Source organism: Fusarium solani, assembly GCF_023522795.1.
Source record: "Fusarium solani strain SB1 chromosome Unknown bctg00000004, whole genome shotgun sequence".
Lineage (NCBI taxonomy): Eukaryota > Fungi > Ascomycota > Sordariomycetes > Hypocreales > Nectriaceae > Fusarium > Fusarium solani.
In genome coordinates, this window is record NW_027072152.1 from 1,961,273 (window position 1) to 1,984,310 (window position 23,038).

The following is a 23,038-nucleotide window of genomic DNA, read 5'->3' on the forward strand; positions in this document are numbered from 1 at the left end:
GTTACTGAAATGCCCATCTCCTGCACCATGGGGAAACGAGCATTTTGTTACTTTGCGAATTTTCCATTGGATAAGAGGCGCAATAAAAGTTGACCTTCAAATATGCTAAACTTTTTAGAACCACGTGCCGTTTGTTGCCAGGAGCGCTGAGGCAGTAATTGTTGCACTGCTATATCCCGAGTCTCGAGATTCTTTGTTGCTCCGTCAACTCTCCCCTCAACATCCACACCCAATTTCACCAACCGTTCAGCATTGAAGCGTCAAGGTCCAACCAAGCAATCGTATTTTGCAAAAACTTGAGAAGCGATACATCAAACCACATCGGATCATTTGACTTGAGCTATCCCAGTCTCACAGCGACAGTTGCGCGGGTGCGCTCCAATCCCTCCTGTCAGATCAATCCAGTTCATCCGAGCTTGGATCGCAGGGACGCGTTGCGCACCGTCACGTGACAGGGAGCTCCCAACCTGGATCATTAACGCGACCTCACTTTTTTCGCGTCGTCACGACTTCCTTCAAGCTCCTCCTCCTCCTCCCCGTTCGCTCTTCCGTCACTCTCGCTCGCGCGTTCATCAGCAACGATGGCCGAGATCAAGATTGACAGCAAGGTCTTCCAGGAGCGCATCTCGCACTTTGTGACTGCCTGGAAGAATGACCTCCGAAGCAAGGATGGCCTGTTCGGCGGCGCCCAGTCCATGGTCGTGATGATGGGCAAGGTCGAGGAGATTCCCGAGTTCCACAAGAACAATGCGATTCACGTATGCGACCCCGATAATCCTCGATTCGAAGCGAAAGATGGAAATGCTGACGACTTTCACAGTTCTGGCTCCTAGGCTACGAGTTCCCGACCACGCTGATGCTGTTCACCTTGGACACGCTGTACATTCTCACGACAGCCAAGAAAGGTACTGTTGCTTATGCGCTCGTCGCGCGATTTATCTGGAGCTGACTGTTACCTAGCGAAGCATCTTGAACAGCTCAAGGGCGGCCGATTCCCCATCGAAGTACTCGTGCGAGGCAAGGATGCTGCGGAGAACGAGAAGCTCTTCATCAAGGTTACCAACAAGATCAAGGAAGCAGGAGTAAGCGAATCAGTCCCCATCGTCTCGAGCCCATCTTAACATATTGCGACTTCAGAACAAGGTCGGCACCATCTCCAGGGACACCTCCCGAGGCCCCTTTGTCGAAGAGTGGAAGAAGCTCTTTGCGGAGCAATGCAAGGATGTCACCCAAGTCGATGTGTCAGCGGCGCTCTCGACTCACGCCTTTGCTGTCAAGGACGAGAGCGAGCTCCGAGCGATGCGAACCGCTTCCAAGGCCTGCGTGGCCCTGATGACCCCCTACTTCCTCGATGAAATGTCCAACATCCTCGACGCCGAGAAGAAGGTCAAGCATTCGGCGCTTGCCGAGAAGGTCGACAAGAAGCTCGACGACAACAAGTTCTGGCAGACAGTGCAACTTCCGAGCAAGGCGAAGCTCCCATCCGACCTTGACCCGACCCAGCTGGACTGGATCCTGGGACCTTCGATCCAGAGCGGCGGCAAGTACGATCTCCGATTTGCGGGCGAGCCCAACGACGATAACCTCCATGCCGGCATCATCATTGCTGCGATGGGTCTCCGATACAAGTCGTACTGCTCAACCATCGCACGAACCTACCTGGTCGATCCCAACAAGTCCCAGGAGAGCAGCTACAAGCTCCTCACCCTCATTCACAACACCATCATCAAGGAGATCCGAGATGGTATGACGGCAAAGGATGTGTATGCCAAGGCTCTGAGCATCATCCGAAGCAAGAAGCCTGACATGGAGAAGCATTTCCTCAAGAACGTCGGCTGGGGTATTGGATTGGAGAACAAGGACCCAACTCTTGTGCTCAACGCCAAGAACCAGAGGACCCTGAAGGATGGAATGACTTTGATCATCAACACCGGATTCCAAGACATCGAGAACCCCCAGCCTCAGGACAAGCACAGCAAGGTGTATGCCCTGGTTCTTACCGACACCATCCGAGTCACATCCGCCGAGCCCGTGGTGTTCACAGCCGAGGCGCCCACCAGCGCTGACGCAAACTCGTTCTTCTTCAAGGACGATGAGGAGGCCGAGCCTGCCCCAAAGAAGGAGAAGAAGGACTCTCGTGTCGGTGCCGTTGCTACTAAGAACATCACAAACACAAGACTCCGCTCCGAGCGTACAACTCAGGTCGCCAATGACGATCTTGAAAAGAAGCGACGTGAGCACCAAAAGGAGCTCGCAGCCAAGAAGCAAAAGGAAGGCCTGGCGAGATTCTCAGAATCCACCAGCGGCCAGAACGGCGGCGAGGTCAAGAAGTTCAAGCGATTCGAATCATACAAGAGAGACAACCAGTTTCCACCCAAGATCAAGAATCAGGAGATCATTGTTGACGTCAAGAACAACACCGTCGTCCTCCCCATCATGGGACGCCCTGTTCCGTTCCACATCAACACTATCAAGAACGCTAGCAAGAGCGATGAGAATGACTTCTCTTTCCTGCGTATCAACTTCCTGTCTCCTGGTCAGGGTGTGGGAAGAAAAGATGACCAGCCATTCGAAGATGCCACAGCACACTTTGTGCGAAGTTTGACCTTCCGATCGTCTGATGGAGAGAGATACAATGAGATAGCGAATCAGATTTCCAACATGAAGCGTGACGTGGTCAAGAAGGAGCAGGAGAAGAAGGACATGGAGGATGTCGTTGAGCAGGACAAGCTGGTGGAGATCCGAAGTAAGTTGATGTCTTTACTGTGGGTGACCTGATGCTAACAGAGACCAGATCGGCGACCGGCTGTATTGGACAATGTCTACATTCGACCTGCCATGGAGGGCAAGCGAGTGCCCGGAAAGGTTGAGATTCACCAGAACGGTATTCGATATATCTCACCCCTGAACGCACAGCATAGAGTGGATGTGCTATTCTCCAACGTCAAGCATCTTTTCTTCCAGCCTTGCCAACACGAGCTGATTGTCATCATCCACATTCACCTCAAGGACCCCATCATTGTGGGCAACAAGAAGAAGACCAAGGATGTGCAGTTCTACCGAGAAGCGACGGATATCCAGTTCGATGAGACGGGTAACCGCAAGCGCAAGTACCGGTACGGTGACGAGGATGAGTTTGAGGCAGAGCAGGAGGAGCGACGCCGGAGAGCAGACCTCGATCGACTCTTCCAGGGTTTCGCCCAGAAGATTGCCGAGGCTGGTCGCAACGAGGGTATCGAAGTGGATATGCCCATCCGCGACCTTGGATTCCACGGTGTGCCATTCCGCAGCAACGTCTTTGTCCAGCCCACCACAGACTGCCTTATCCAGGTTGTTGAGCCTCCCTTCATGGTCATCACTATTGAGGAGGTTGAAATCGCGCACTTGGAACGTGTTCAGTTCGGCTTGAAGAACTTTGATATGGTCTTTGTCTTCAAGGACTTTACACGAGCACCTTACCACGTCAACACCATCCCTGTCGAGTTCCTCGACCAGGTCAAGGACTACCTAGACTCTTCCGACATTGCCTATACGGAAGGGCCTCTCAACCTGAACTGGCCTACCATCATGAAGACAGTCACAGCAGACACTCACCAGTTCTTCGTCGATGGAGGTTGGTCCTTCCTCCAAGCCGACTCGGACGAGTCTGGCGGCGAGGACATGTCGGAAGAGGAGTCAGCATTTGAGATCGATGACGATGAGCTTGACGAGGCGTCCGAATCTAGTGAGGAGGACTCCGACTTTGGCAGCAACGCCAGCGATGATGATGATGACGAGGATGCTGAACTTGACAGCGACGAGGAGGGTGAGGACTGGGATGAGTTGGAGCGCAAGGCGAAGAAGCGAGACCGTGAGAGCGCCGTGGAGGACGAGGACCGTGGCAGCAAGAAGAAGCGCAAGCGCTAAAGGGGTAACTTGACTGACGCCTTGCTTACCCCGAGGCGAAGGGTGATTTTGGCGTGAACGGGAAGACGACGGGACTGGCTTATTTGGTTTTTGGCTTGGTTTCTTCGATTGTACTAAAAAAAATACTTGCCTCCTTTTGGTTTCTTTGTATGGCTGTCAGGCACTATGCTCCCAAAGGGGGGAGAAAGGGGATATTCAACAGAGAAGGGGCAAGTGTCTGTCAAGCTCGGACGTACTTGGACGCCTCTCCCGCGAGGCTTTTCATATCATATCGAGTTTTGGAATGATCAGGATCAGAGTAGGACAGTTGTACCAGATAAGATAATTCACGATTTCAGCATAATGAATGAGCGGCTCTTGCACCGACGGAAGGGGATGTTGGACATGTCTTGGTGTTGAGCGAGCAAACCAGAGCATCAAACTTCACATGGACAGGCAAACGACAAATGATATAAACCAGTTCATTCTATCCTTGAACCAAATTGCATCGCGCCCAAACTCCCTTACCCAATAACGATACCAAGGTCAAGATCCTTGCTCTTCCGTCTCATCCGTCTCTTTGATCCGTCAAGAATAGGCCAGGGGAGGAGGAAGAGACATCAACCCCTGGGTTTCCTAGAATCGCATTCTTCAAACGCAAGAGAGCAGCAGCGCAGAAAATAGCTGACACACAGTCGGGCGCTGCGGCGAATAATGGTACAGAAAACAAGTAACCATGTGAAAAAACGACGAAAAAACACACCGAAGCAAGTTTGCACTTTTCCTCCCACAACCCTCGACCCAATCTCGCGCTTTCAAGATCAAAAGCCCGAGTACTCACGTCTCCCGATCAGAGGCGACATGGCAGTGCGGACAACGCTGCCCGTGGTGCTGGGAGGAGACCGGATGGACGCAAAGGAAGGGCTCGCGGGAGCTCGGAGGAGAGTGCGGGAGTCCTCGCGAGCCGCCTAAGCCTCGCCAGGACGAAGTTCACGGCCGGAAGCGACGGCTGTGCTAGGACCGGACTTGGCTCCGGGGGCATTGTTCCAGGAGAGATAGGTGTGGTCACCAAGTTTCCTGACAAGATGTTAGCATAAGAAATAAAGACTGGAGAATTAGGTGCATACCTGGGGCGGATCAGATGGGTCACTGTAAAGACAGCACCGAGCAAGATGCAAACACCGCCAACGACCACATACGCAATTCCAAGGAAGGGGTTGCGACCTCCCATGACGGTCTTGGTGGTGATGATGATGGACTTGGTACCTTCATACTCGCTGGCGGGGAAGTCTAGAAGGTCAGTCAGGGCTTCTACAGAGGCGTTCATCTTGGAAACTCACGATCATCAACCTGAAGCTCATATGTACCGGCCCACATGGCAAGGGTGTCGTTGCGCTGGTACAGCTTGCTAAAAGTGGGAAGGCCGGCGGTTCGCATCCACACGTGGAAAGCCTCCCACTCCTTCAGGTTCGGCGGGGGGTTCTTGGTGGTGTAGTTGTCGGGGTAGCGCTTGTGCCAGTTGGGAGGGGGGATCACGTCGTCGGGCTTGTAGCTGGTGTTGCCGTACAGGTCCCTGTCGCTTCCCCAGGCAATATTGGTCGTCTTCATGTCGTAGGTCCAGGTATCATTCTCATTCTTGGGCCTGCTCGAGGCCGGAAGAGTCACAAGCTCGGGGCTGGAGAAGGTATCGTTGAACATGGAGTTGGCGATGAGTCCGCAGGGGTAGTAGGGCTTCGAGAGCTTGGAGTCTCCGTACAGGGGGCCGCAGTCACCGTTCTTGATGTCGCCGTAGGAGCGAGCCTTTCCCTTGAGCTGCTCGCTGTCAAACGAGAGCACGTAGCGACGATGGTTCTGGTAAAAGTTGGTGAGGTGGTAGTAGAAGAGAACGGGAGGGCCCATTTCCTCGGGCAGCGTGAACTTGAGATGGCACCGGTTCGTCTTGGGGACCTTGACGCCGTTGTCGAGGGTGACAGTGATGTCCATCTCGCGCGCCCACATTGCATTCACGGATCTATTAGAGCTCTTGAAGGCAGTCTGAACATTGTCGCTGGGCATGGACTTGTAGCCGCCGCCATCCTTTGAGAGAATGGGGGCTTTTTCTGTGCAGTCGGTGTAATCGAGTCGAAGTTCTTGGACCTAACCAGGCTGTCAGATGCGTCTTGATGCAGCGGCAGCGTCGGAGCTTACCTGAGCGCTGGCATAGAGCAGCAATCCTCCGATAGGAGCGAATATGATTCCAATGGTGAAGAACAGGGGCAGGACGGTCTTGGGTGTGAGGATGGGCCTGTCGCAATGAGCATCGAGAACGGGGAAGAGCAGGGAACGATGACAACGTACTGCCAGGCCTTCAAGCGCTGCTGTCGGAACGCGGTGTCTATCGCGAATCAGTCAGCACGAATTTGTCGCGGTGCACGGCGGCGAGGCTCGAGGGATGCTCACTCGCTGGTCGACGACTCTTCTTCTTGTCCGGCTGCTTCGGGCCATCGTTGGAGTCGATGGAATCAGTGTGGTCGATGCCACGGGGATCGTCGGCCATTGTAGGCAAGTTCGGCGGTGGAATCTGCGCGGGCGCGCGATGAAAGATCCGTCGAGATCGATATGGCGCGAGGCGGTGGGTGGGAGATGCTTGATTGTGTTGTTCTGTTCGTATCCCAGGGGAGAGAGAGCTGATGGGATTCAGTGCAGGTGTGGCTTGGCCTGTGAAGCGTTACGTGTTGGACATTGCGGCGTGAGTGGGACGTGCTTGGCTGTCAGGGTGAGTGGCTGTGCAGTGACAGATTGCGGGCTGTGCTGCTCGGGGTTTCGGGCCTTTGTTTTATCCGGGCGCGTACTCAGCTCGTTGAAGGTGTGAACAGGGAAAGGAATGTCATAAACAGACAATTTAGGGGTATCTCTCTCTTTCATTTCGAGTTGTATTATATTCTAGTTATTCTGCATGCAGGTTGTGGTTGCATATGCCTCAAAACACCTAACGTTAGTCTATCCACCAGGCGGCATTGGCAGCTACCGGACCGTTTCCCAACTCAATGGGACTGTCAACTCAACTCAATTCAAGAGATTAACAGTCTCGGGTCTCGTATAATCCTCCTGTGATACGCATCGATATTGTTTTCTTTTGTGACTTAGGAAGGAACAATGTCCCATCATGTGTAACCGAACCATTTGCTTTGTTTAACCCAAACTGGTCCGGGGCACAAAGTCAGCACTGTCATCGCATGAACTGTCGAGTGAACAGAAAACAAGCTTCATCCAGAACTCTTTTTATATTTAATACATCCTACAGCCATTGCTCGTCTATCCTTTTTCTCCCCATTCTTTCCCAACAATCAGCCCCATTTTCATCGACCCATTGTCCCATTCACCACCAGCCGTGAATCTAGGACTCACTCGTCCAACCTCACCAACTCATATTCACCTGCAACAACTAGGACTCGCTCATTCAGATCCACCAGTCCTACTTGAAAACATCCCAGCATCTGTAAAGTCCAGCACCATCATTCGCTGTCCCTTCTTCTCCATCCACCCCCAAAGCATTGGTCTCTTATGCACACCGTCCGCCAGTTAACATCAGGTCCTCCGTCTGCAAGTCCTTAGCATCAGCAGAGCCCGCTAAAAAGCTACCTACTGGGCCGTAAGCCACCAGAGCTTGACCTACACATACAAGTCAGCAGCCCAAGGCTGTTTGCGGTCAGGCACGAATCCAAGGAAACTGACTGATATAAACCGGGCTGTGTGCCTCACTTCACTGTCCCCTGTCTTGCGCCGCGTAATCTTCTCTTTCTTGTTCTTGTTCGGCGCTTCAGAATCGATATACGCGACATCCGTCTAAAAAAAGGACAAGTAGAGCCCATATCGGTCGGCACCCTCCGATAATACTTTTGCCAAGCCGACTATCGACGCTCTGAAGCTCTCGCTACATCTTCCCCCCCCCCCCCCCCACCACCCTTGACGTCAACCTCTCCGAACGTCAGGTCGCACCACCCAAAACAAAACAACCCCCCATCACCACCACAGCATTCCCCCATCGCCCGCCAAAACCCACTGTCGCGATGGCCTCACCCTCCGCAAAGGACCCCATCACCTGCCACGTCCTCGACACCCAGGCCGGTCGCCCCGCCCGTGGCGTCCGGGTCCGCCTCGAGGGCCCCGTCCCCGCCCCAGCGCCCGGAGCCAACCTGCACACCCAGCCTCAGCCCAAGACGTTCGAGTCCATCACCGATGACGACGGCCGCGTCCTCGTCTGGCTGCCCTACAGCTCCGCCGACTCGGCCGGCGAGGTCCCCGTCTACACCCTCCTCGACGTGCTCGACGAGCGCAAGGGCCAGGGACCCTCGCGCTGGACCCTGCGCTTCGACACGGCCGCCTACTTTGGCGAGGAAAAGACCTTTTTCCCAGAGGTGACCATCACCTTTCGTGTTGAGGAGGGGCAGCACTACCATGTGCCACTGTTGTTGAGCCCATATAGCTACACTTCTTATCGTGGAAGCTAGAGGTAGACCTACACTGCCATTATGTGTGGAATATCTATAAAGGAGCACCGAGATATTGTCTTTCACATCACAATTCGCCGCCAGCATGACGAGTGCGCATAGCCAGTTGCGAACGATACATGGAGGATATACGAAAAGGGTCACCTGCGTCATGGAAACACCAGCATAAATAATGATAAAGATCATGAGAATAGCGATGATGCTAGTTATTAATTCTTTAACGAATGTCCTAATCGTTGATTGCTTCCTCGCTGCCTGGCCGGACAAGTGACGTTCCCATCTCTCCCTACCAGAGGGGACCGTAATCTCAAACTTTTGGCCCCTTGTCCTCGGCAACACCGATAAATCCTGAATCCAATCCATGCCCACACATGCCCATGCCAATGCCCTTGTGCCCATCAAACGCCACGCTATCCACAAAGAGAAGTAATTGAAGCAGTCCGTCTGAGTGATGTTGCCATCCTCGATCATCAGGTTCGGCCGTATACGTCGTAACAGCAGTCGTTATCGTGTCCAGATTTGCCTTGAACACCTAAGGCTTCACCAAGCCGCTTCTAGTTCTTTCGCCACTTCTTCATGAAGCCCTTCTTAGATCGATATGAGGGCACATCAGGAGATGTTGGTGGCGTTTCTTCGTCCCTCCTCGTGTTCCTTGATGCGAGACTCTCGGTTTCGTCCTTTGAAAGCCGGATGCTCGACATAGATGGGCGAATGCTAGACATGGATGGTCGGATGCTTGTCATGGATGGGTTGGCTTGCTTAATGCTGGCGTTGTCTCCAGTGTCGGTGCTAACAAGGGATAGCACGCTGTAGAGGGCTTCGGACGTGGGTGTGATGCGTCCGTGGTTGAGAGTCCGTCGCTTCTTCCTCAAAAAGGACCGGCGAGTTCGAGTGAGTGCCCGGTCAGGATCGATGTCTTCTTGACTGATACAGGCATTTGGTGAGAGGTCTGCATCGGGATGAGGTAGAGTAGTGTTGCGGACTGGACAATGGTTAGCAAGGCCACTGTTTACTGCACATCGGAACTCTAGACTCACCATCGTTGAAGGGCTCTGGGAACCCTGTGTCTCGGGGCTCCCGTCGAGGCTTGGTGGTTGTTGTAGTAGTAGGAGAGGCGGCCATGATTTCGATCTGAGGGACAGATTTAGACTCTGCAATCATCGAATTGCTGCAAGTAAATGTTTGCTTTGAAGAATCCAGGGCAGATGAGGAGTCGAGAAGCCGCTCAGCTTGACGAGGCACTCTCGACCCTGCCGAATCGGGCAAGTACAGAATGGAAGTGAGTTGTGTAAGCGCGATGCCGTTTTCGTATCAGTCAGTGAGCGGCAAGGCTCAATGAACAGTTGCGGAATCGGTCGGGAGAGTCGAGATAACAATAGGGAAGACAAGAGAGAAAAAAGAAAGATCGGTCACTCGACGAAGAAAGAAGAAAAGGGGACTTGATTTGATTTCACTAGGAAGAGGCGTCAAGATTTGTGTGAAATTAAAATCCGACGCCAGGGGATAGGGAGGATACAGTTGAGTTGAACTGAACTTGCTGGGGGAGGAGATTTGACGAGACGATGGGATGGACGACGGGGCCCAGGGCCGCAAAGGGCCAGAACGACAGGGTTATATTGGGACGATGAGTTGCATCCGATCAGCAGGCCACGGAGCCGCTTGGCGAGGCGCTTGATCGGATCTTCGGAACTCGACAAGTCTGTGTCGCGGCGACGAGGAATGGCGAGTCGAGGTGACGAGCAGATGAGCCAGTCAGTGAGGCTTGGCTCTCGCTGTTCGGCACAGCAGCCAAGAGAGAGTCTCTCGACGACGCCGTCGTTGCGTGGCTCCGCGCCCCAGAAAAGTCCAGAAAGCACTGGGACCGAGCAAGGGTGTAGGGGTGCAGCGTGGTGTAGGACAGGGGGTGGAGTGGTTCCAGAACAAGACAAAGTCCAAAACCCCAAGAAGACCCAAGAACGAGAAACTTGAACTCACTTTGCGCCAAGCTGGTGCCCACGTAGTTGACCGTGATAAACGCCCTGATCCCTACCAGAAGTGTCCTTGACTGCAGACGGCCGTGTCAAGCCCGGATCCTGACTGAGCTGAGGATCGACGAGGCGTCCGCCAGGCAAGATGGGAATCTATAGTAGAGTAGTCCAGTCCGTCGACTCCTGCAATTTACACCAAAGAACCGGCGTTGGAGGATGCCACGCTTCCTCTTCCGGATCTAAAGCGCGAGTTCTCGCTGCTCGCTGTAAGGCTACGGCAGCGTCTGGGGTAGGACCTGGTGTAAGTGGCTGATTGAGGCTCGGTCGGCCCTGAATGGAGCCGCTCTCGGATGGAACTCGCCGTGGAGCCTGGGCGACAAGACGGTGTCGTCAGCCCGGGGGGGCGTCTGTCTGCTTGGCGACTGATTTGTTGGGCCAGAAACGGTGCACGATTCTCTGCGCCTCTCGAAAGAAGCTGAGGATCCAATGTGTGTCGTAACGGTCAGCAAACAAACGGCGGCGACAAGAGTTGTCCAACGTCATCCATCCCGCGCCCGAGGCAACAGATGTTTGAAGTGCCGCCTTGTCCGAGTGGGTTGCTGTGCGATATTTATACCGTCATGGTCGTCAGCATCACAAGGCCCCGGAGGCACACATCTTTGAGTTTGACTCCTCTTTGCTGCTCTGTATCTGCTGGTGCTGGTGCTGCGGACTCAGACATGCAGATATTCAGTCAGCCATGGTCGATAATGAGGGCCGGCCAAGTGGTTCCCCAACAGTCTGGGAAAACCCCCGAACGGACCAACCCCATTTTTCTTCAGGTCGTCCCTCCCGGACCAGATGATGATCATTTCCCGCCGGACCCCTGGACACATGACGACAAGGCCGGACCGTGCAGTAGGTGTCTCGCAGGCGAACGCGTTAGTGGCCGGCAAAGGAGCCCGCGTCCTGCCAGCGGGCGAAACCCCCATGGCTAGGGTCCCAAGGTCTTGGATGTGATGTATCGGCGATACTGGCCTGTTCAGACGGCAAATCGGCCATGGCGTTTTCAGAATCTGGTCAGGAAGACAGTTCCAGTGGATGGCGGTGTCGCCGATGGAAGCGAGTGGGTGCAGCTGAGTAACCCACTCTACTTCTTGGCCCGGCATCACGTGAGTTACATCAACTTGTTCTCCTCTGCCCAAGGTCCCCCCCAGTCTACGACTATCGAAATAATCGGGCATGAATTCACCCATATTACATCAGTCTTCCCCTAATATTCTGGAGAATATTGCAAACTCTTAAAGTTTTCCCGCCGCTAGGGCCATGATTCCACTTATCTCTGGCAGTTTGGGCGTTGGCTACCTCCCAATTTCGTCTCTCAGCTCCTTCATTCCGACCCCTGATCAACTTTGATCTTCAGAGCCCACAAAAACAGATCTACAAGAAGCAAGCAAAGCTCGACGACGAGTTTATCCAGAGCTACAGAGCAGAGCACAATACCTACGTATTCGGCTTTTTGGCAATTATCCGCTGTTGACCTCGGCTGGCTGAACATGTCTGAAACCCACTCTTGGCTGCATGAGCGGTCAAGACCTTGGTCACCGAATCGACGTGCCTATTCAAGAAGGTCGAGTAGACATGTCGAACCTGTACCATACCGTGATTGGCTGTTCAGGTGATGCATTGTCGTGACCAATGTTTCTCAAACTCTGCCAATGGCCTGGTTGAGGGGTAGGCTAGGCAGTGTGTTGCTGACCAAATGGGCGGTTGGAAGAATACGATAGCTTGCCATCCAAGGTCTCCCATGCTCCGTCAACTTCAAGTTTTCTCGCCTTCGAGGCTGCGTCTTGATAGGCCAGCCCGTACCGGCTATTGTGGCGGAGACCACGCTTTGCACGCACCCGGAGCATGCAACTCGTACAGCAGGCGGAACACACGGAATCGCCCAGCCATCGAGCGCTTATGCGGCACGTTTGCCGTCTTGCTAAGTTCAAGGGCGGTTCAGAACGACCCGTTGAGCAAACCTTTACCTTTGGGCTGAAGAGTAAAAGCCCGTCATTGTACAGGTTGACATCGGCATTCCCGCCCCTAGTAGATCTCTGTGGAGAAGGATCCAGCAGACCACGCAGCTCGCTCGTCTGCCGTCGAGACGATCATGCCCTATCGGCACTCGCTAGCTCTGTAGCTCAAGTTTCACGTTGGCTTTGATCAGCGAAACCAAACACTTTGTGCTGTGCTTGTTTGGATGGCAAAGTTTACATCATTGCCTTTTGCAGGATGTCTTGGATGATCTCTAGATCACGTGAATTAATCCCAGCCATTGAACTCGCTTCCTGCATGTGAGTCTGAAAAGTGTCGATGTAATCGAATGCGCCCAAACTCTTGACTTGAGCAAATATTGAGAGATCCTTATGCGGAGCTCTCACGCGAACAAAGTTGGTAACCAGAGCCACATGGTGTCCAGGGAGGCGCCTATTGGTAAAACTTACATGTATATGAAAAACATCCAGGGTATGTAATCAGAGACCATGGATCTTGGTAGTTTCTTGTTGGCTTGCGCCGTGGACCATCAACATCCTTCTTTCATGGTATGGCCACACACCATACCGGACAAAATTACCATAGATGAATGTTCACTGTCGTTTTTCCCATCTAGACTTGCGGGACTTGTCTAGGTAGTGAGGTGCCAGTATTAAAACCCCAGCGATAGAAACGAGTATACCCCACATGAGCCTCTATCATTCACATCCAAAGGATCGAATGCAGTACGGCCTCATGGAAAACAATGATGATCCGGATAGGAAAGTTCGTCAATTAATGTTTGTGCCCAGTAAGCCCAAACCACATCCCATGAGAACAGAGTAAAATTGGTCAATATCTCGGCAAAATAGGTGGGCATCTGCTTTGAAGTCATTCCGCAACCAGTTGGTCCAGTGCAGCAAGTGATACTGAAAAATGCCAATAAGCCATCCATCATAGATTTTCCAAGTTCCAAAGATACCTCATCCATCGGAAAGAAGAACGAGGAATGACATGCGAACATTTCAGGAAGCAGAAGTAATGACTGCAAAGAAGGAAGACAGAAAAGGCAACAGGGGGTATCTTGAAGACTCCTCTGCCACGTACCCTAGACCCGGGTTTAAGAGTAAGTCGGTGACAGCCCGGGAGAATTACCCAGGAGAATTCAGAAATCACGAATATGAGGCAAAACAAAACAAATACCTACACATTGTGGCTCAGGTATACTCGGCCTTCTGAATTCTGTGTGCCCGTGGTGGTTGTCTTCCCTGAGGCTGCGTCCAGCCATCAGGTCTCGGCCCTTGTGGACCGCAATCTAAAGTCGGCCATCACCAACAAAAGGCGCGGTGGCAGAGTGGTCTAATGCGATAGACTAGAAATCTATTCTCTTCGGAGGCGTCTGTTCGAATCAGGCCCGCGTCGATTGGTTTTTTTTGCTTCTTTTTGCGGTTGTTGATGAGTTGGCTTCTTTTCTGGTGTGCGTTCAAGATAGTTGACAGATGAGATGAAGTCAAACGGTGTTTATGCGGTTCAGATGAATAAGGAAGTAGCAGTCACGAACATGATAAACTCTATATCAAAGAAGTCATGATTTTTGTTCTGTGTGAGAGTATCATGTGGCAACAGACTGGTCTTGACGTCCTTGCTTGACAAAATCAACCAGTCATGAGGCTACCCATACGTGGCCTTCCTATTCTGTCTAGATCTACCCCTCCAAACCGCCAACTCCACCATGAAGACGGGAGCTTCTAGAAGATGCCCAAATCTTGAACTCGACAACCTCTCAACAAAGCCACTTCTCCAGTCCGACCCGATCCCCATTATCGCAAACCTTCTTCCGACCAACTGAATCGCCATCTCATCATGGCCGCCGTAATCTCCGCTGACGACGCCCTCGAGCCGTCCCTCCAGTCCCTCCTCGACCAGCGCAGCCTCCGCTGGATCTTCGTTGGCGGCAAGGGCGGCGTCGGAAAGACCACCACCTCGTGCTCCCTCGCCATCCAGCTCGCTCGCGTTCGTCGCTCCGTCCTCCTCATCTCTACCGATCCCGCACACAACCTCTCCGATGCCTTTTCTCAGAAGTTTGGCAAGGAGGCTCGCCTCGTCAACGGCTTCGACAACCTCAGCGCCATGGAGATTGACCCCAACGGAAGCATACAGGACATGCTGGCTGGCCAGGGCGATGCTGACGATGTCAATGCCGCCGCTGGTGGCCTGGGAGGCATGATGCAGGACCTTGCTTTTGCGGTGAGTTTGGAAACTTCACAGCTCTCTACCTATTGCTGACGTGACAGATCCCTGGTATCGACGAGGCCATGTCCTTCGCAGAGGTCCTCAAGCAGGTCAAGTCCCTCTCCTACGAGACCATCATCTTCGACACGGCCCCTACTGGCCACACCCTCCGCTTCCTCCAGTTCCCCACCGTCCTCGAAAAGGCCCTCGCAAAGGTGTCGCAGCTCTCGTCGCAGTACGGCCCTCTCGTCAACAGCTTCCTCGGCTCGGGCGGCCAGCTTCCCAACGGCCAGAACCTCAACGACATGGTCGAGAAGCTCGAGTCACTGCGCGAGACCATCTCCGAGGTCAACACGCAGTTCCAGGACGCCGAGCTCACCACGTTTGTCTGCGTCTGCATTGCAGAGTTCCTGAGCCTGTACGAGACGGAGCGCATGATCCAGGAGCTCGCCGGCTACGGCATCGACACCCACTCCATCGTCGTCAACCAGCTCCTGTTCCCCAAGAAGGCGAGTGACTGCGACCAGTGCAACGCCCGTCGCAAGATGCAGCGCAAGTACTTGGACCAGTACGAGGAGCTCTACGCCGAGGACTTCAACGTTGTCAAGATGCCCCTGCTGGTCGAGGAGGTTCGGGGCAAGGAGAAGCTCGAGAAGTTTAGCGAGATGCTCGTCACCCCTTACGTTCCCCCGGAGTAAGCAGGTTTATAGAACCAGGCGCAAGACATGGACACCTTGAAGATTACCGCGCAAGATGGAATGGGCAAGACAAAAAGAAAGGTCATGTAGCACATACAGGAGCAAAGAGGGCGTGGAGTTGTCGTTAGGGGTTGATGGTTTATGACAATACACAATGATTTATTGGTTATACGCACACACAGTCACGAGAGAAAATACCCAACAATTTCAGCAAGTTTGTTTATTATTTTATTTATTTTCTGCATCATGTTTGCCTCGTAGACTAGCGACGCCTCGCTGTCAAGTCATGCCTCCCTGCCAAGGCCAAAGTCTGATGAAGTAATTCCTGAACCCCCAACCGGTGGCATGAACTGCCGTGAAACCCTTCCAAGATCCATATCTACACCCCGAACGCCGTTCCGCTGGCTTGACGGAATCATGCAACATGTGAAAGCAACCCCAAACCCCTTAAACAATCCAGAATATGACAGCTCTGCAAAGCTCGCGTTGATGGCCTCATTGTATGTAGGGCGTGGTACCCTTGATGTCGAGATGGTGAGAAAACAAGAAACAGCCGCTGGTGGAAATCATAGTCGTGCGGGAGCTGAGCATCTGGCTCACAGCTCTCGATAGTCGCTGGGTCGAACTCTTCGCTGCTTGTTCTGGTGTCGATGGGGGTTGACGGGCTTGCGGAAGTAGGCGTCTTCGTCGCCAGCGTTACCGCCCTGGGAAAAGTTGCCGTTCTGGAAGCCGTTCATGCCTCCATTCATGCCTCCGTTCATACCCATGTTTCCGTTCATAGGATTCATGCCATTCATGCCGTTCATACCATTCATTCCCATATCCCAACCGTTCATGCCTCCAAAGCCGCCATTCATACCGGGGAACCCTGGCATGCCCATCATGTTGGGCATGCCCATCATACCCATGTTCATGTTCATGTTGCCCATGTTTGGCATTGGCATCATGTTTGGCATCATGGGCATGCCGTTGAACATCATGTTATTCATTCCCATGTTCATACCCATGCCGTTCATCATATTGGGCATCATGTTTTGTTGGTTCTGCATCGCCTTGGGACCCTTGGGAATCCGGGGATTGTCCAGGATGTCGTCTGCGGGTCGCTTCTTGGAGTTGACATCCGTGGGCTTGGCGCCGTCGACCTGCTTGTCCGTGTCTTGTGAAGCGGGGACGAGGCTCTTGGGGCCAGTTGGTGGAGACTTGACAGTTGCCTTTTGAGAGGCGGGTGAATTTGACTTCTCCTTTGGTGAATCCTTGGACTTGTCGGCAGCATCGCTCTCGGGCTTTTGCTCCGGCTTGTCAGCCTCCACAGCAGGCTTGTCCTCCTTCTCTCCATCGGCTTTGGCTTCACCTGACGCCTTGGGTGATGGAGGGGGAGGGCTTTTGGCTGCCTCCTTCTCCTTCAGATAATCCTGAATCTTCTTCGATGCCTCCTCATCTGGTAGGAGGTCATCAATCAGCACGCCTTCTGACTGGCAGGCAGGGCAGATGAAGTCGCTTTCGATGAGAGCATTGGTTATGCAATCATTGCAAAAGGTCTTCTGGCAGCATGGAGTCTTCATTGGCTCTATGAACATCTTCTTGTCGATCGAACACTCCAAGCCCCGTTCTTGAACCTCCTTGTCCTCGGCCAGGGGTGCCTTGGCAGCGGAGGAAGACTTGGCCTTGGCCTGGAACTGTTCCCAAGATGCCTTGTCTGGTTCGGCAATGACAAAATCTCCTTCAGCGTTAACCATGATGCCCGAGGGGCGCTTGGATTCGTCGCCGTCAGTCTGAGCTAGCACAACAGACTTATCGACCTTTTGCAGGAAGGAACGGGGAATTCCAGTAGTTCGCTTGACTCTCGGGCGATTGTCAAACTCAGGATCGTCGTTAGTAGGGCACAGCTGAATCCAGTGGCCCTTGTTGCCACATCGGTAGCAAATGTAGCCATTCGGGGGGTCATGGTCTGGGACATTTGCTGGCCTCTTCGCACCGGGCTTGAAGACGGGTGTTTGGCTATGGCATGTTAATGATTGATCTACTTGCTACGGGTGGGCGATACTTACTGTGACATCTCTTCCTGCTGGGCTGACCACTGCTCGGTCTGCGCTGCAAACATGGCTGCCATCTTCTCCTCTTCGGTCATGGCATTGTTCATTTGGTTGATTGCGTCAGAACTAGGCTTTGATGCCGAGGCCTTTGCTGCTTGCTCTTTGCGACCAGCATTCTTGGCCGTTGAAGGCATCTTGCCAGATACATAACGGGCAGCACGCCCCGCGCCTTGCTTGACGGCTGGCTGGCGCCGAGCGATCACCGTTGTTGATCTGGGAATAATGGTGGTGTCGTCATCATATTCTGAGCAGTGATTAGCAGCGCTCTTGTGTTGCGCCCGGGACGTAGACTTACCCTCGCTGTTATCATCGGTGTAAATATGAAGGTCGAAATCAGAGCCATCGCCAAGCCCGCTCTTGATGATGATTTCACGCTTGAGCTCAAAGACTGAGATGCCGGTGCCGTCGAATTCGACTCTAGTAGGTTCCCTTTGGGACTTGAACTTGAAGAAGACGGAAGACGTCATGTTGATTGATGTGTGCTGTGTGTTTTCCTACAAGGAATCAAGACACCACAGCACAGAGGGACAAGAGGTGGTGTTATAGCGGAGGTCGAGTATTTTTCCAAGTCGAAGTGGCCGGGCGCACAGAGCACTATGTGAGTATTGATTGCCTCTTTTGTGTTTGCAGAGGGAACTCTGATTGTTCTCTTTGTTTGTTCGTTTCTTTCTTGCACTGCCGTGCCTCTTTCAACTCTCGAGATGAACGGAAATAATCAATTTTGATTGTACTTGGAGGGAACAATAGTGGCAAAAGGGTCAAAAAAAGGTGCAATGAATAAAGGAGTACAGCTGGCCAAAGAAAACAGCCAGAAGAGAGACAACCCTGAAACTCCACCTCAATTTCCAGTCACCACGTTTGTTAAACCACTGAACCAGAGACCTTGAGAGTTAGCAAGTTGTCCTAGGATCTACGCCCTTTCGAGGAAGGCTAGCGACAGAGCACGATGGTGTCTCGAGCAACGAGGATGCGAACGGTCGGGCTCGCGCGAAGTCGGCGAGATCGCGTCAGGAAGCCGCGCGTTGCCAGGTGGACCAAACGGCGCTCGGTAATCGTTGAGCAAGAGTGAAGAGAAGAAAAGGTCGCGCGCAGGCGAAAAAGAGTGCAGCCAAGCGACTGCTCTGGTGTCGCGGACTGAATACTCGATGGGCGGAATGAACAGCGACGATGGATGAGTGTCGAGACGGGTGGGGAGAGGAAGAGTCTGCGAGGGAGGAAAAGCACTGCCCCTGGGGTTAGTAAGCATCTAGACGTGAGGAGGCCGGATGCCTGGGAGGGGGAATGCGCTCAAGAATTCCGGAGTCGGGCGACCGCAAAAAGGATTTTCCTCCCGATGACTCAGCCACTTGCTGGTTGGCATGTGACGTAAAGGCTGGCTGCATCTGGTGCTCTGTTGTTCAACGCAAACGCTGCCCATTTTCCCTTACTAATCACTACTCGGCCTAATCATTATTGGTTGCCGTTACTAGCCGGTCTCATTCATTGCTCTCCCATTGCTTGCGTTCAAGCTGCCCCGCCATAAGGTGAGCACGGCGCTGTCTTGCATCACTATCAGCCCGATAGAGCAGGTCCGGCGTAATGCCCCGCACCTTCCTCCTCAATAGGGCAGCTCTGTGTTGTTTTCGAGTAACAGCACTCCCCAAAAGGCCCTTTATATCATCTCGTGTCTCCCGGATCTCCTCACAATCCCCCAAATTTCTTTCCCGACCATACCTCACCGACTCTATACGCGCCCACCAAGCAAAGAAGATGGCCCCTCAGCTTGACAGTTTCTTCCAGCAGGTCGACAGCTCTGCTGACGACTTCATTGAGCGCCTGCGCAAGGCTGTGGCTATTCCTTCCATCTCCGCCGAGGATGCTCGCCGCCCCGATGTCGTCCGCATGGGAGAGTTTCTCGCCGAGGAGCTCAAGAACCTGGGAGCTTCGGTAGAGCTTCGACCGCTGGGAAAGCAGCCCCACAAGGAGCACCTCGAGCTCCCTCCCGTCGTCCTCGCTCGATACGGAAACGACAGCAACAAGCGAACAATTCTCGTCTATGGCCACTACGACGTTCAGCCTGCCGAGAAGAGCGACGGCTGGGCCACTGAGCCCTTCGATCTCACCGTTGACGAGAAGGGTCGTATGTTCGGACGTGGATCTACGGACGATAAGGGCCCTGTCCTGGGTTGGTTGAATGCCATCGAGGCCCACCAGAAGGCGGGTGTCGATTTCCCCGTCAACCTGCTCATGTGCTTTGAGGGTATGGAGGAATATGGTTCTGAGGGCTTGGACGACCTCATCAAGGAAGAGGCCAAGAAGTACTTTGCTGATGCCGAGGCTGTCTGCATTTCTGACAACTACTGGCTCGGTACCGAGAAGCCTTGCTTGACCTATGGCCTCCGAGGCTGCAACTACTACTCGGTTGAGATCTCCGGCCCTGGTGCTGATCTTCACAGTGGTGTCTTTGGCGGCACGGCCCAGGAGCCCATGACTGATCTCGTCAGGGTTCTGGGATCGCTGGTCAACACCGATGGTCAGATCCAGATTCCTGGTATCATGGAGCAGGTGGCCCCTGTCACCGCCGACGAGGAGGGTCTCTACGATGGCATCTCCTTCACTATGGACAACATCTACGAGTCGCTCGGTAGCACGACGACTATTTTTGAGGACAAGAAGAGCACTCTTATGGGCCGCTGGCGATACCCCTCTCTGTCTCTCCACGGCATCGAGGGTGCCTTTTCCGCTCCCGGAGCCAAGACAGTCATCCCTGCCAAGGTCATTGGAAAGTTCTCGATCCGAACGGTCCCCGATATGGACATTGACACAACCAACGAGTGTGTGTACAAGTACGTGAAGGAGCAGTTCGCCAAGCTCAAGAGCAAGAATACCCTGAATGTGTACGCACAGCACACTGGCAAGTGGTGGGTGGCGTCGCCCAAGCACTGGAACTTTTCGGCCGCTGCCAAGGCTGTTGAGCGTGTGTGGGGTGTTCAGCCCGACTTTACTCGCGAGGGTGGAAGGTAAGAGTCCCTGATGTAAAAGAATATGTGTTGAGTGCTGATGATCCTTGCCAGTATCCCCGTTACTCTGACCTTTGAGGAGGCCACTGGCAAGAACGTTCTGTTGCTTCCCATGGGTAGCTCGACCGATGGTGCGCATTCCATCAACGAGAAACTGGACAAGCGCAACTACATTGAGGGCATCAAGCTGCTAGGAGCCTACCTGCACTACGTTGCCGAGGAGCCCAAGGCCTAAGCTAAGATTACATCCATAATAATGAAGATGATTGAACGTGGTATGACATCCTAGCTTGGAGTTCTGAGACATGTTTGGTGTGTTTGTGGACAGGGCTCCAATGAGTGAGGATTTGAAAGTGATCTCAACTCCCTTGATGCTCCTTGTGAGCACGAGTATGATGTCGAACCCCTTGTCACCAACGTGCTCTTGGCATTGTTACGCCATCCATATCAATAGCACAACGGCCCCCACTTCCTTGGGAAAGTTAATGATGGCCATGAAATCATTGTGGTTGTAAGCTGAGTAACGAGAACTCACTTTCATCCGATAGCATCATACACTATTCTCTGACTGGCAAAGGATCCAACTGATAAGGGATTGTTGATTAATACCAGTTGGTGATAGTCGTGATGATGGGCTTCGGAACGAGGGTTTCCCATCTGCACGTTCCCGCGTGCTGCCCCACACTGTACGTACCTCGAACCCCTCCCTTCGAGTTCTGGCACCAGTCCGCTCCAACCGCCATCCATTCTTGCCCCTCCACCGCCCTTCCATCCACCCATCCAATCCGTCCATCCATGTTAGTTGACTGATGAGACAGGTCCGGTGATCGCTGCCCGGCTGAGCCGTCGCCGACATGGCCAAGTGACCGCTGCATTGCTTTTATCGCCGGAGGTCGCGGGCGATACTCGTCTTTTCCTCACCTGCAGCCTCACATACTCGACTGTAACACCTCTTGTCTCGCCTGCGCATCCCTTGTTGAGCTCCTCAACGTTCAAGACTCACCAGGCCTTACAAGGACCCGACTGTACGCCACTGGTGGAGTGCCTGACTCTGGCAGTGGAACTGAACGCCGCTCTAACCACACCTTATCGGACCCTTGAATCTACCACTGGAAAAGTTCCAAGAAACGGTCACACCTGAAGATATTTATTTCACTGTGAAATATCAGATCTGGGATCGTACAAAGACGTCAGCCTCGACCGCCGAGATGGTTCGCGAGAGTGGCATCTCGGCTACCAAGCCCATCTTTCCCACCTACCTGCTGTCCAGCATTAGACTGCCTTTCTCTCGTCGCCACTCTGCCTCTTCGAGTTCTGCCACCGACTCGGCCGCTTCTTCTGCTGTCACGACACCGGCAAGCTCACCTCCGAACCATGGACCCTTGACAAATGCCGAAAAGGGTTCTCGGCTAACCAAAACCGCGCCGAATACTCTACGCTGTGCTGGGTGCTCGACCGATCTTGCCTTTGCCTCCCAGATTATATCCAAGGGCTTTACTGGCCGATACGGTCGCGCGTTCCTTGTTGCTCCGCCTGCGTTACCGGCGCCTCAAACACTGAATAATATTCGAGTTGGCAAAAGCGAGAACCGGCAACTTGTGACGGGCTGGCATATAGTGGCAGACATCACCTGTGGGATCTGCTCAACCAAGCTGGGTTGGAAATACGTCGACGCCAAGGAAGAAGGGCAAAAATATAAAGTGGGCAAGTTCATCCTGGAGGTAGAGCGAGTCGTCACACATCGAAGCTGGGAGGACACTGCCGACGACGATGTCACATACATGCCCGAATTGGACAAGCACGACGAAGACGATATTGTGTTTGATTCGGACGATGAGGATGAATGTGAGGACATATTCGCGGGGACCTGGGATCCTGAAGTAGTGGGAAGGAGGCGGAGCCGAGTGGTTGCACGAACAAGTCGTGCTGGGAACGAATAAGTCGTCGTTGCTGTGGTGCTTCGAGGCGAATGCCCCTTGATCTGGGGTTAGTTGAAACATTGGAATGGCGTCAAGGGATGGATGAATACCGAGACCGGGATGGCTCACGAACAGGACAAATACCCAAGAGGAGGAAACATGACGGAATGAAATTGCTAGTAATCATAACCACTCAAGTCATTCAGCTGTCTACCCCATACTCGGGGGAGTCAAAATATGTTTTGCGTGTTGTGGAAATGACAGAGCCAATGTGACCGTGGCGTTTGTGGCTATGGTTAACTCAACGCCTAGACTATCCGGGCCGTGGAGTTGCTCGTGTCGATACTGGGGTAACGGGCAAGAATGGTTCTGGAATTATTTCCACCTCGTGTCATTCATCAGCCTGGCATGCCTGCACGTTGTCTGGCGGAGCAATATGTCTTGAGACGTCCCCCCTTCAATCTTGACCGCTGCCGAGCCGGTGCCGGTTGGGCGTTGAGGAATCTGAACATACTGACGTCGAACTGTTGTCATGTAGACTATTCAATGTGAAAAGAACGGGTCTTGATATGATGATCTTGAGCCTCGTGAACAAGAGTTTCCACATATCGCTTGAGGTGACTTCACTCGGAGCTGCCTCTGCTGGACAACACGCAACATGTCGTTCAGACCGTTGAAGCGGAGTTGCCTGTTGGGGTATCCCATATGCTTCAAAATCATGCCCAAACGTCCATGCCAACCCGACGTTTGGCCA

The 23,038-nt window shown here is 53.2% G+C and overlaps 8 protein-coding genes across 8 annotated transcripts; 5 read left to right on the plus strand and 3 right to left on the minus strand.

Annotated features, from left to right (window-relative positions):
* Window positions 1-581: 581 nt before the first annotated feature.
* On the plus strand, window positions 582-3,906 carry MRS44_007668 (uncharacterized protein; the record flags this gene model as incomplete). The annotated part of the gene is made up of 5 exons (XM_046275999.2): window positions 582-758; window positions 821-905; window positions 961-1,082; window positions 1,138-2,746; window positions 2,795-3,906. 5 exons carry the CDS (start codon window positions 582-584, stop codon window positions 3,904-3,906), a joined length of 3,105 nt encoding a protein of 1,034 aa, XP_046134325.1.
* A 947-nt stretch (window positions 3,907-4,853) lies between these two features.
* MRS44_007669 (uncharacterized protein) lies at window positions 4,854-6,421 on the minus strand (the record flags this gene model as incomplete). The annotated part of the gene is made up of 6 exons (XM_046275998.2): window positions 4,854-4,962; window positions 5,013-5,175; window positions 5,226-6,021; window positions 6,073-6,169; window positions 6,223-6,259; window positions 6,325-6,421. 6 exons carry the CDS (start codon window positions 6,419-6,421, stop codon window positions 4,854-4,856), a joined length of 1,299 nt encoding a protein of 432 aa, XP_046134324.1.
* A 1,513-nt stretch (window positions 6,422-7,934) lies between these two features.
* MRS44_007670 (uncharacterized protein) lies at window positions 7,935-8,375 on the plus strand (the record flags this gene model as incomplete). The annotated part of the gene is made up of 1 exon (XM_046270855.1): window positions 7,935-8,375. One exon carries the CDS (start codon window positions 7,935-7,937, stop codon window positions 8,373-8,375), a length of 441 nt encoding a protein of 146 aa, XP_046134323.1.
* A 554-nt stretch (window positions 8,376-8,929) lies between these two features.
* On the minus strand, window positions 8,930-9,497 carry MRS44_007671 (uncharacterized protein; the record flags this gene model as incomplete). The annotated part of the gene is made up of 2 exons (XM_046273776.2): window positions 8,930-9,357; window positions 9,413-9,497. The coding sequence occupies 2 exons, from the start codon at window positions 9,495-9,497 to the stop codon at window positions 8,930-8,932; spliced, it is 513 nt and encodes a 170-aa protein (XP_046134322.1).
* Window positions 9,498-14,206: 4,709 nt separating this feature from the next.
* MRS44_007672 (uncharacterized protein) lies at window positions 14,207-15,273 on the plus strand (the record flags this gene model as incomplete). Its single annotated transcript, XM_046275997.2, has 2 exons — window positions 14,207-14,590; window positions 14,638-15,273. 2 exons carry the CDS (start codon window positions 14,207-14,209, stop codon window positions 15,271-15,273), a joined length of 1,020 nt encoding a protein of 339 aa, XP_046134321.1.
* Window positions 15,274-15,869: 596 nt separating this feature from the next.
* MRS44_007673 (uncharacterized protein) lies at window positions 15,870-17,833 on the minus strand (the record flags this gene model as incomplete). Its single annotated transcript, XM_046269294.2, has 3 exons — window positions 15,870-17,271; window positions 17,322-17,610; window positions 17,662-17,833. 3 exons carry the CDS (start codon window positions 17,831-17,833, stop codon window positions 15,870-15,872), a joined length of 1,863 nt encoding a protein of 620 aa, XP_046134320.2.
* A 1,111-nt stretch (window positions 17,834-18,944) lies between these two features.
* Window positions 18,945-20,600, plus strand: MRS44_007674 (uncharacterized protein; the record flags this gene model as incomplete). Its single annotated transcript, XM_046278501.2, has 2 exons — window positions 18,945-20,365; window positions 20,420-20,600. The coding sequence occupies 2 exons, from the start codon at window positions 18,945-18,947 to the stop codon at window positions 20,598-20,600; spliced, it is 1,602 nt and encodes a 533-aa protein (XP_046134319.2).
* Window positions 20,601-21,573: 973 nt separating this feature from the next.
* MRS44_007675 (uncharacterized protein) lies at window positions 21,574-22,305 on the plus strand (the record flags this gene model as incomplete). Its single annotated transcript, XM_065620617.1, has 1 exon — window positions 21,574-22,305. The coding sequence occupies one exon, from the start codon at window positions 21,574-21,576 to the stop codon at window positions 22,303-22,305; it is 732 nt and encodes a 243-aa protein (XP_065476689.1).
* Between the last annotated feature and the right edge of the window lie 733 nt (window positions 22,306-23,038).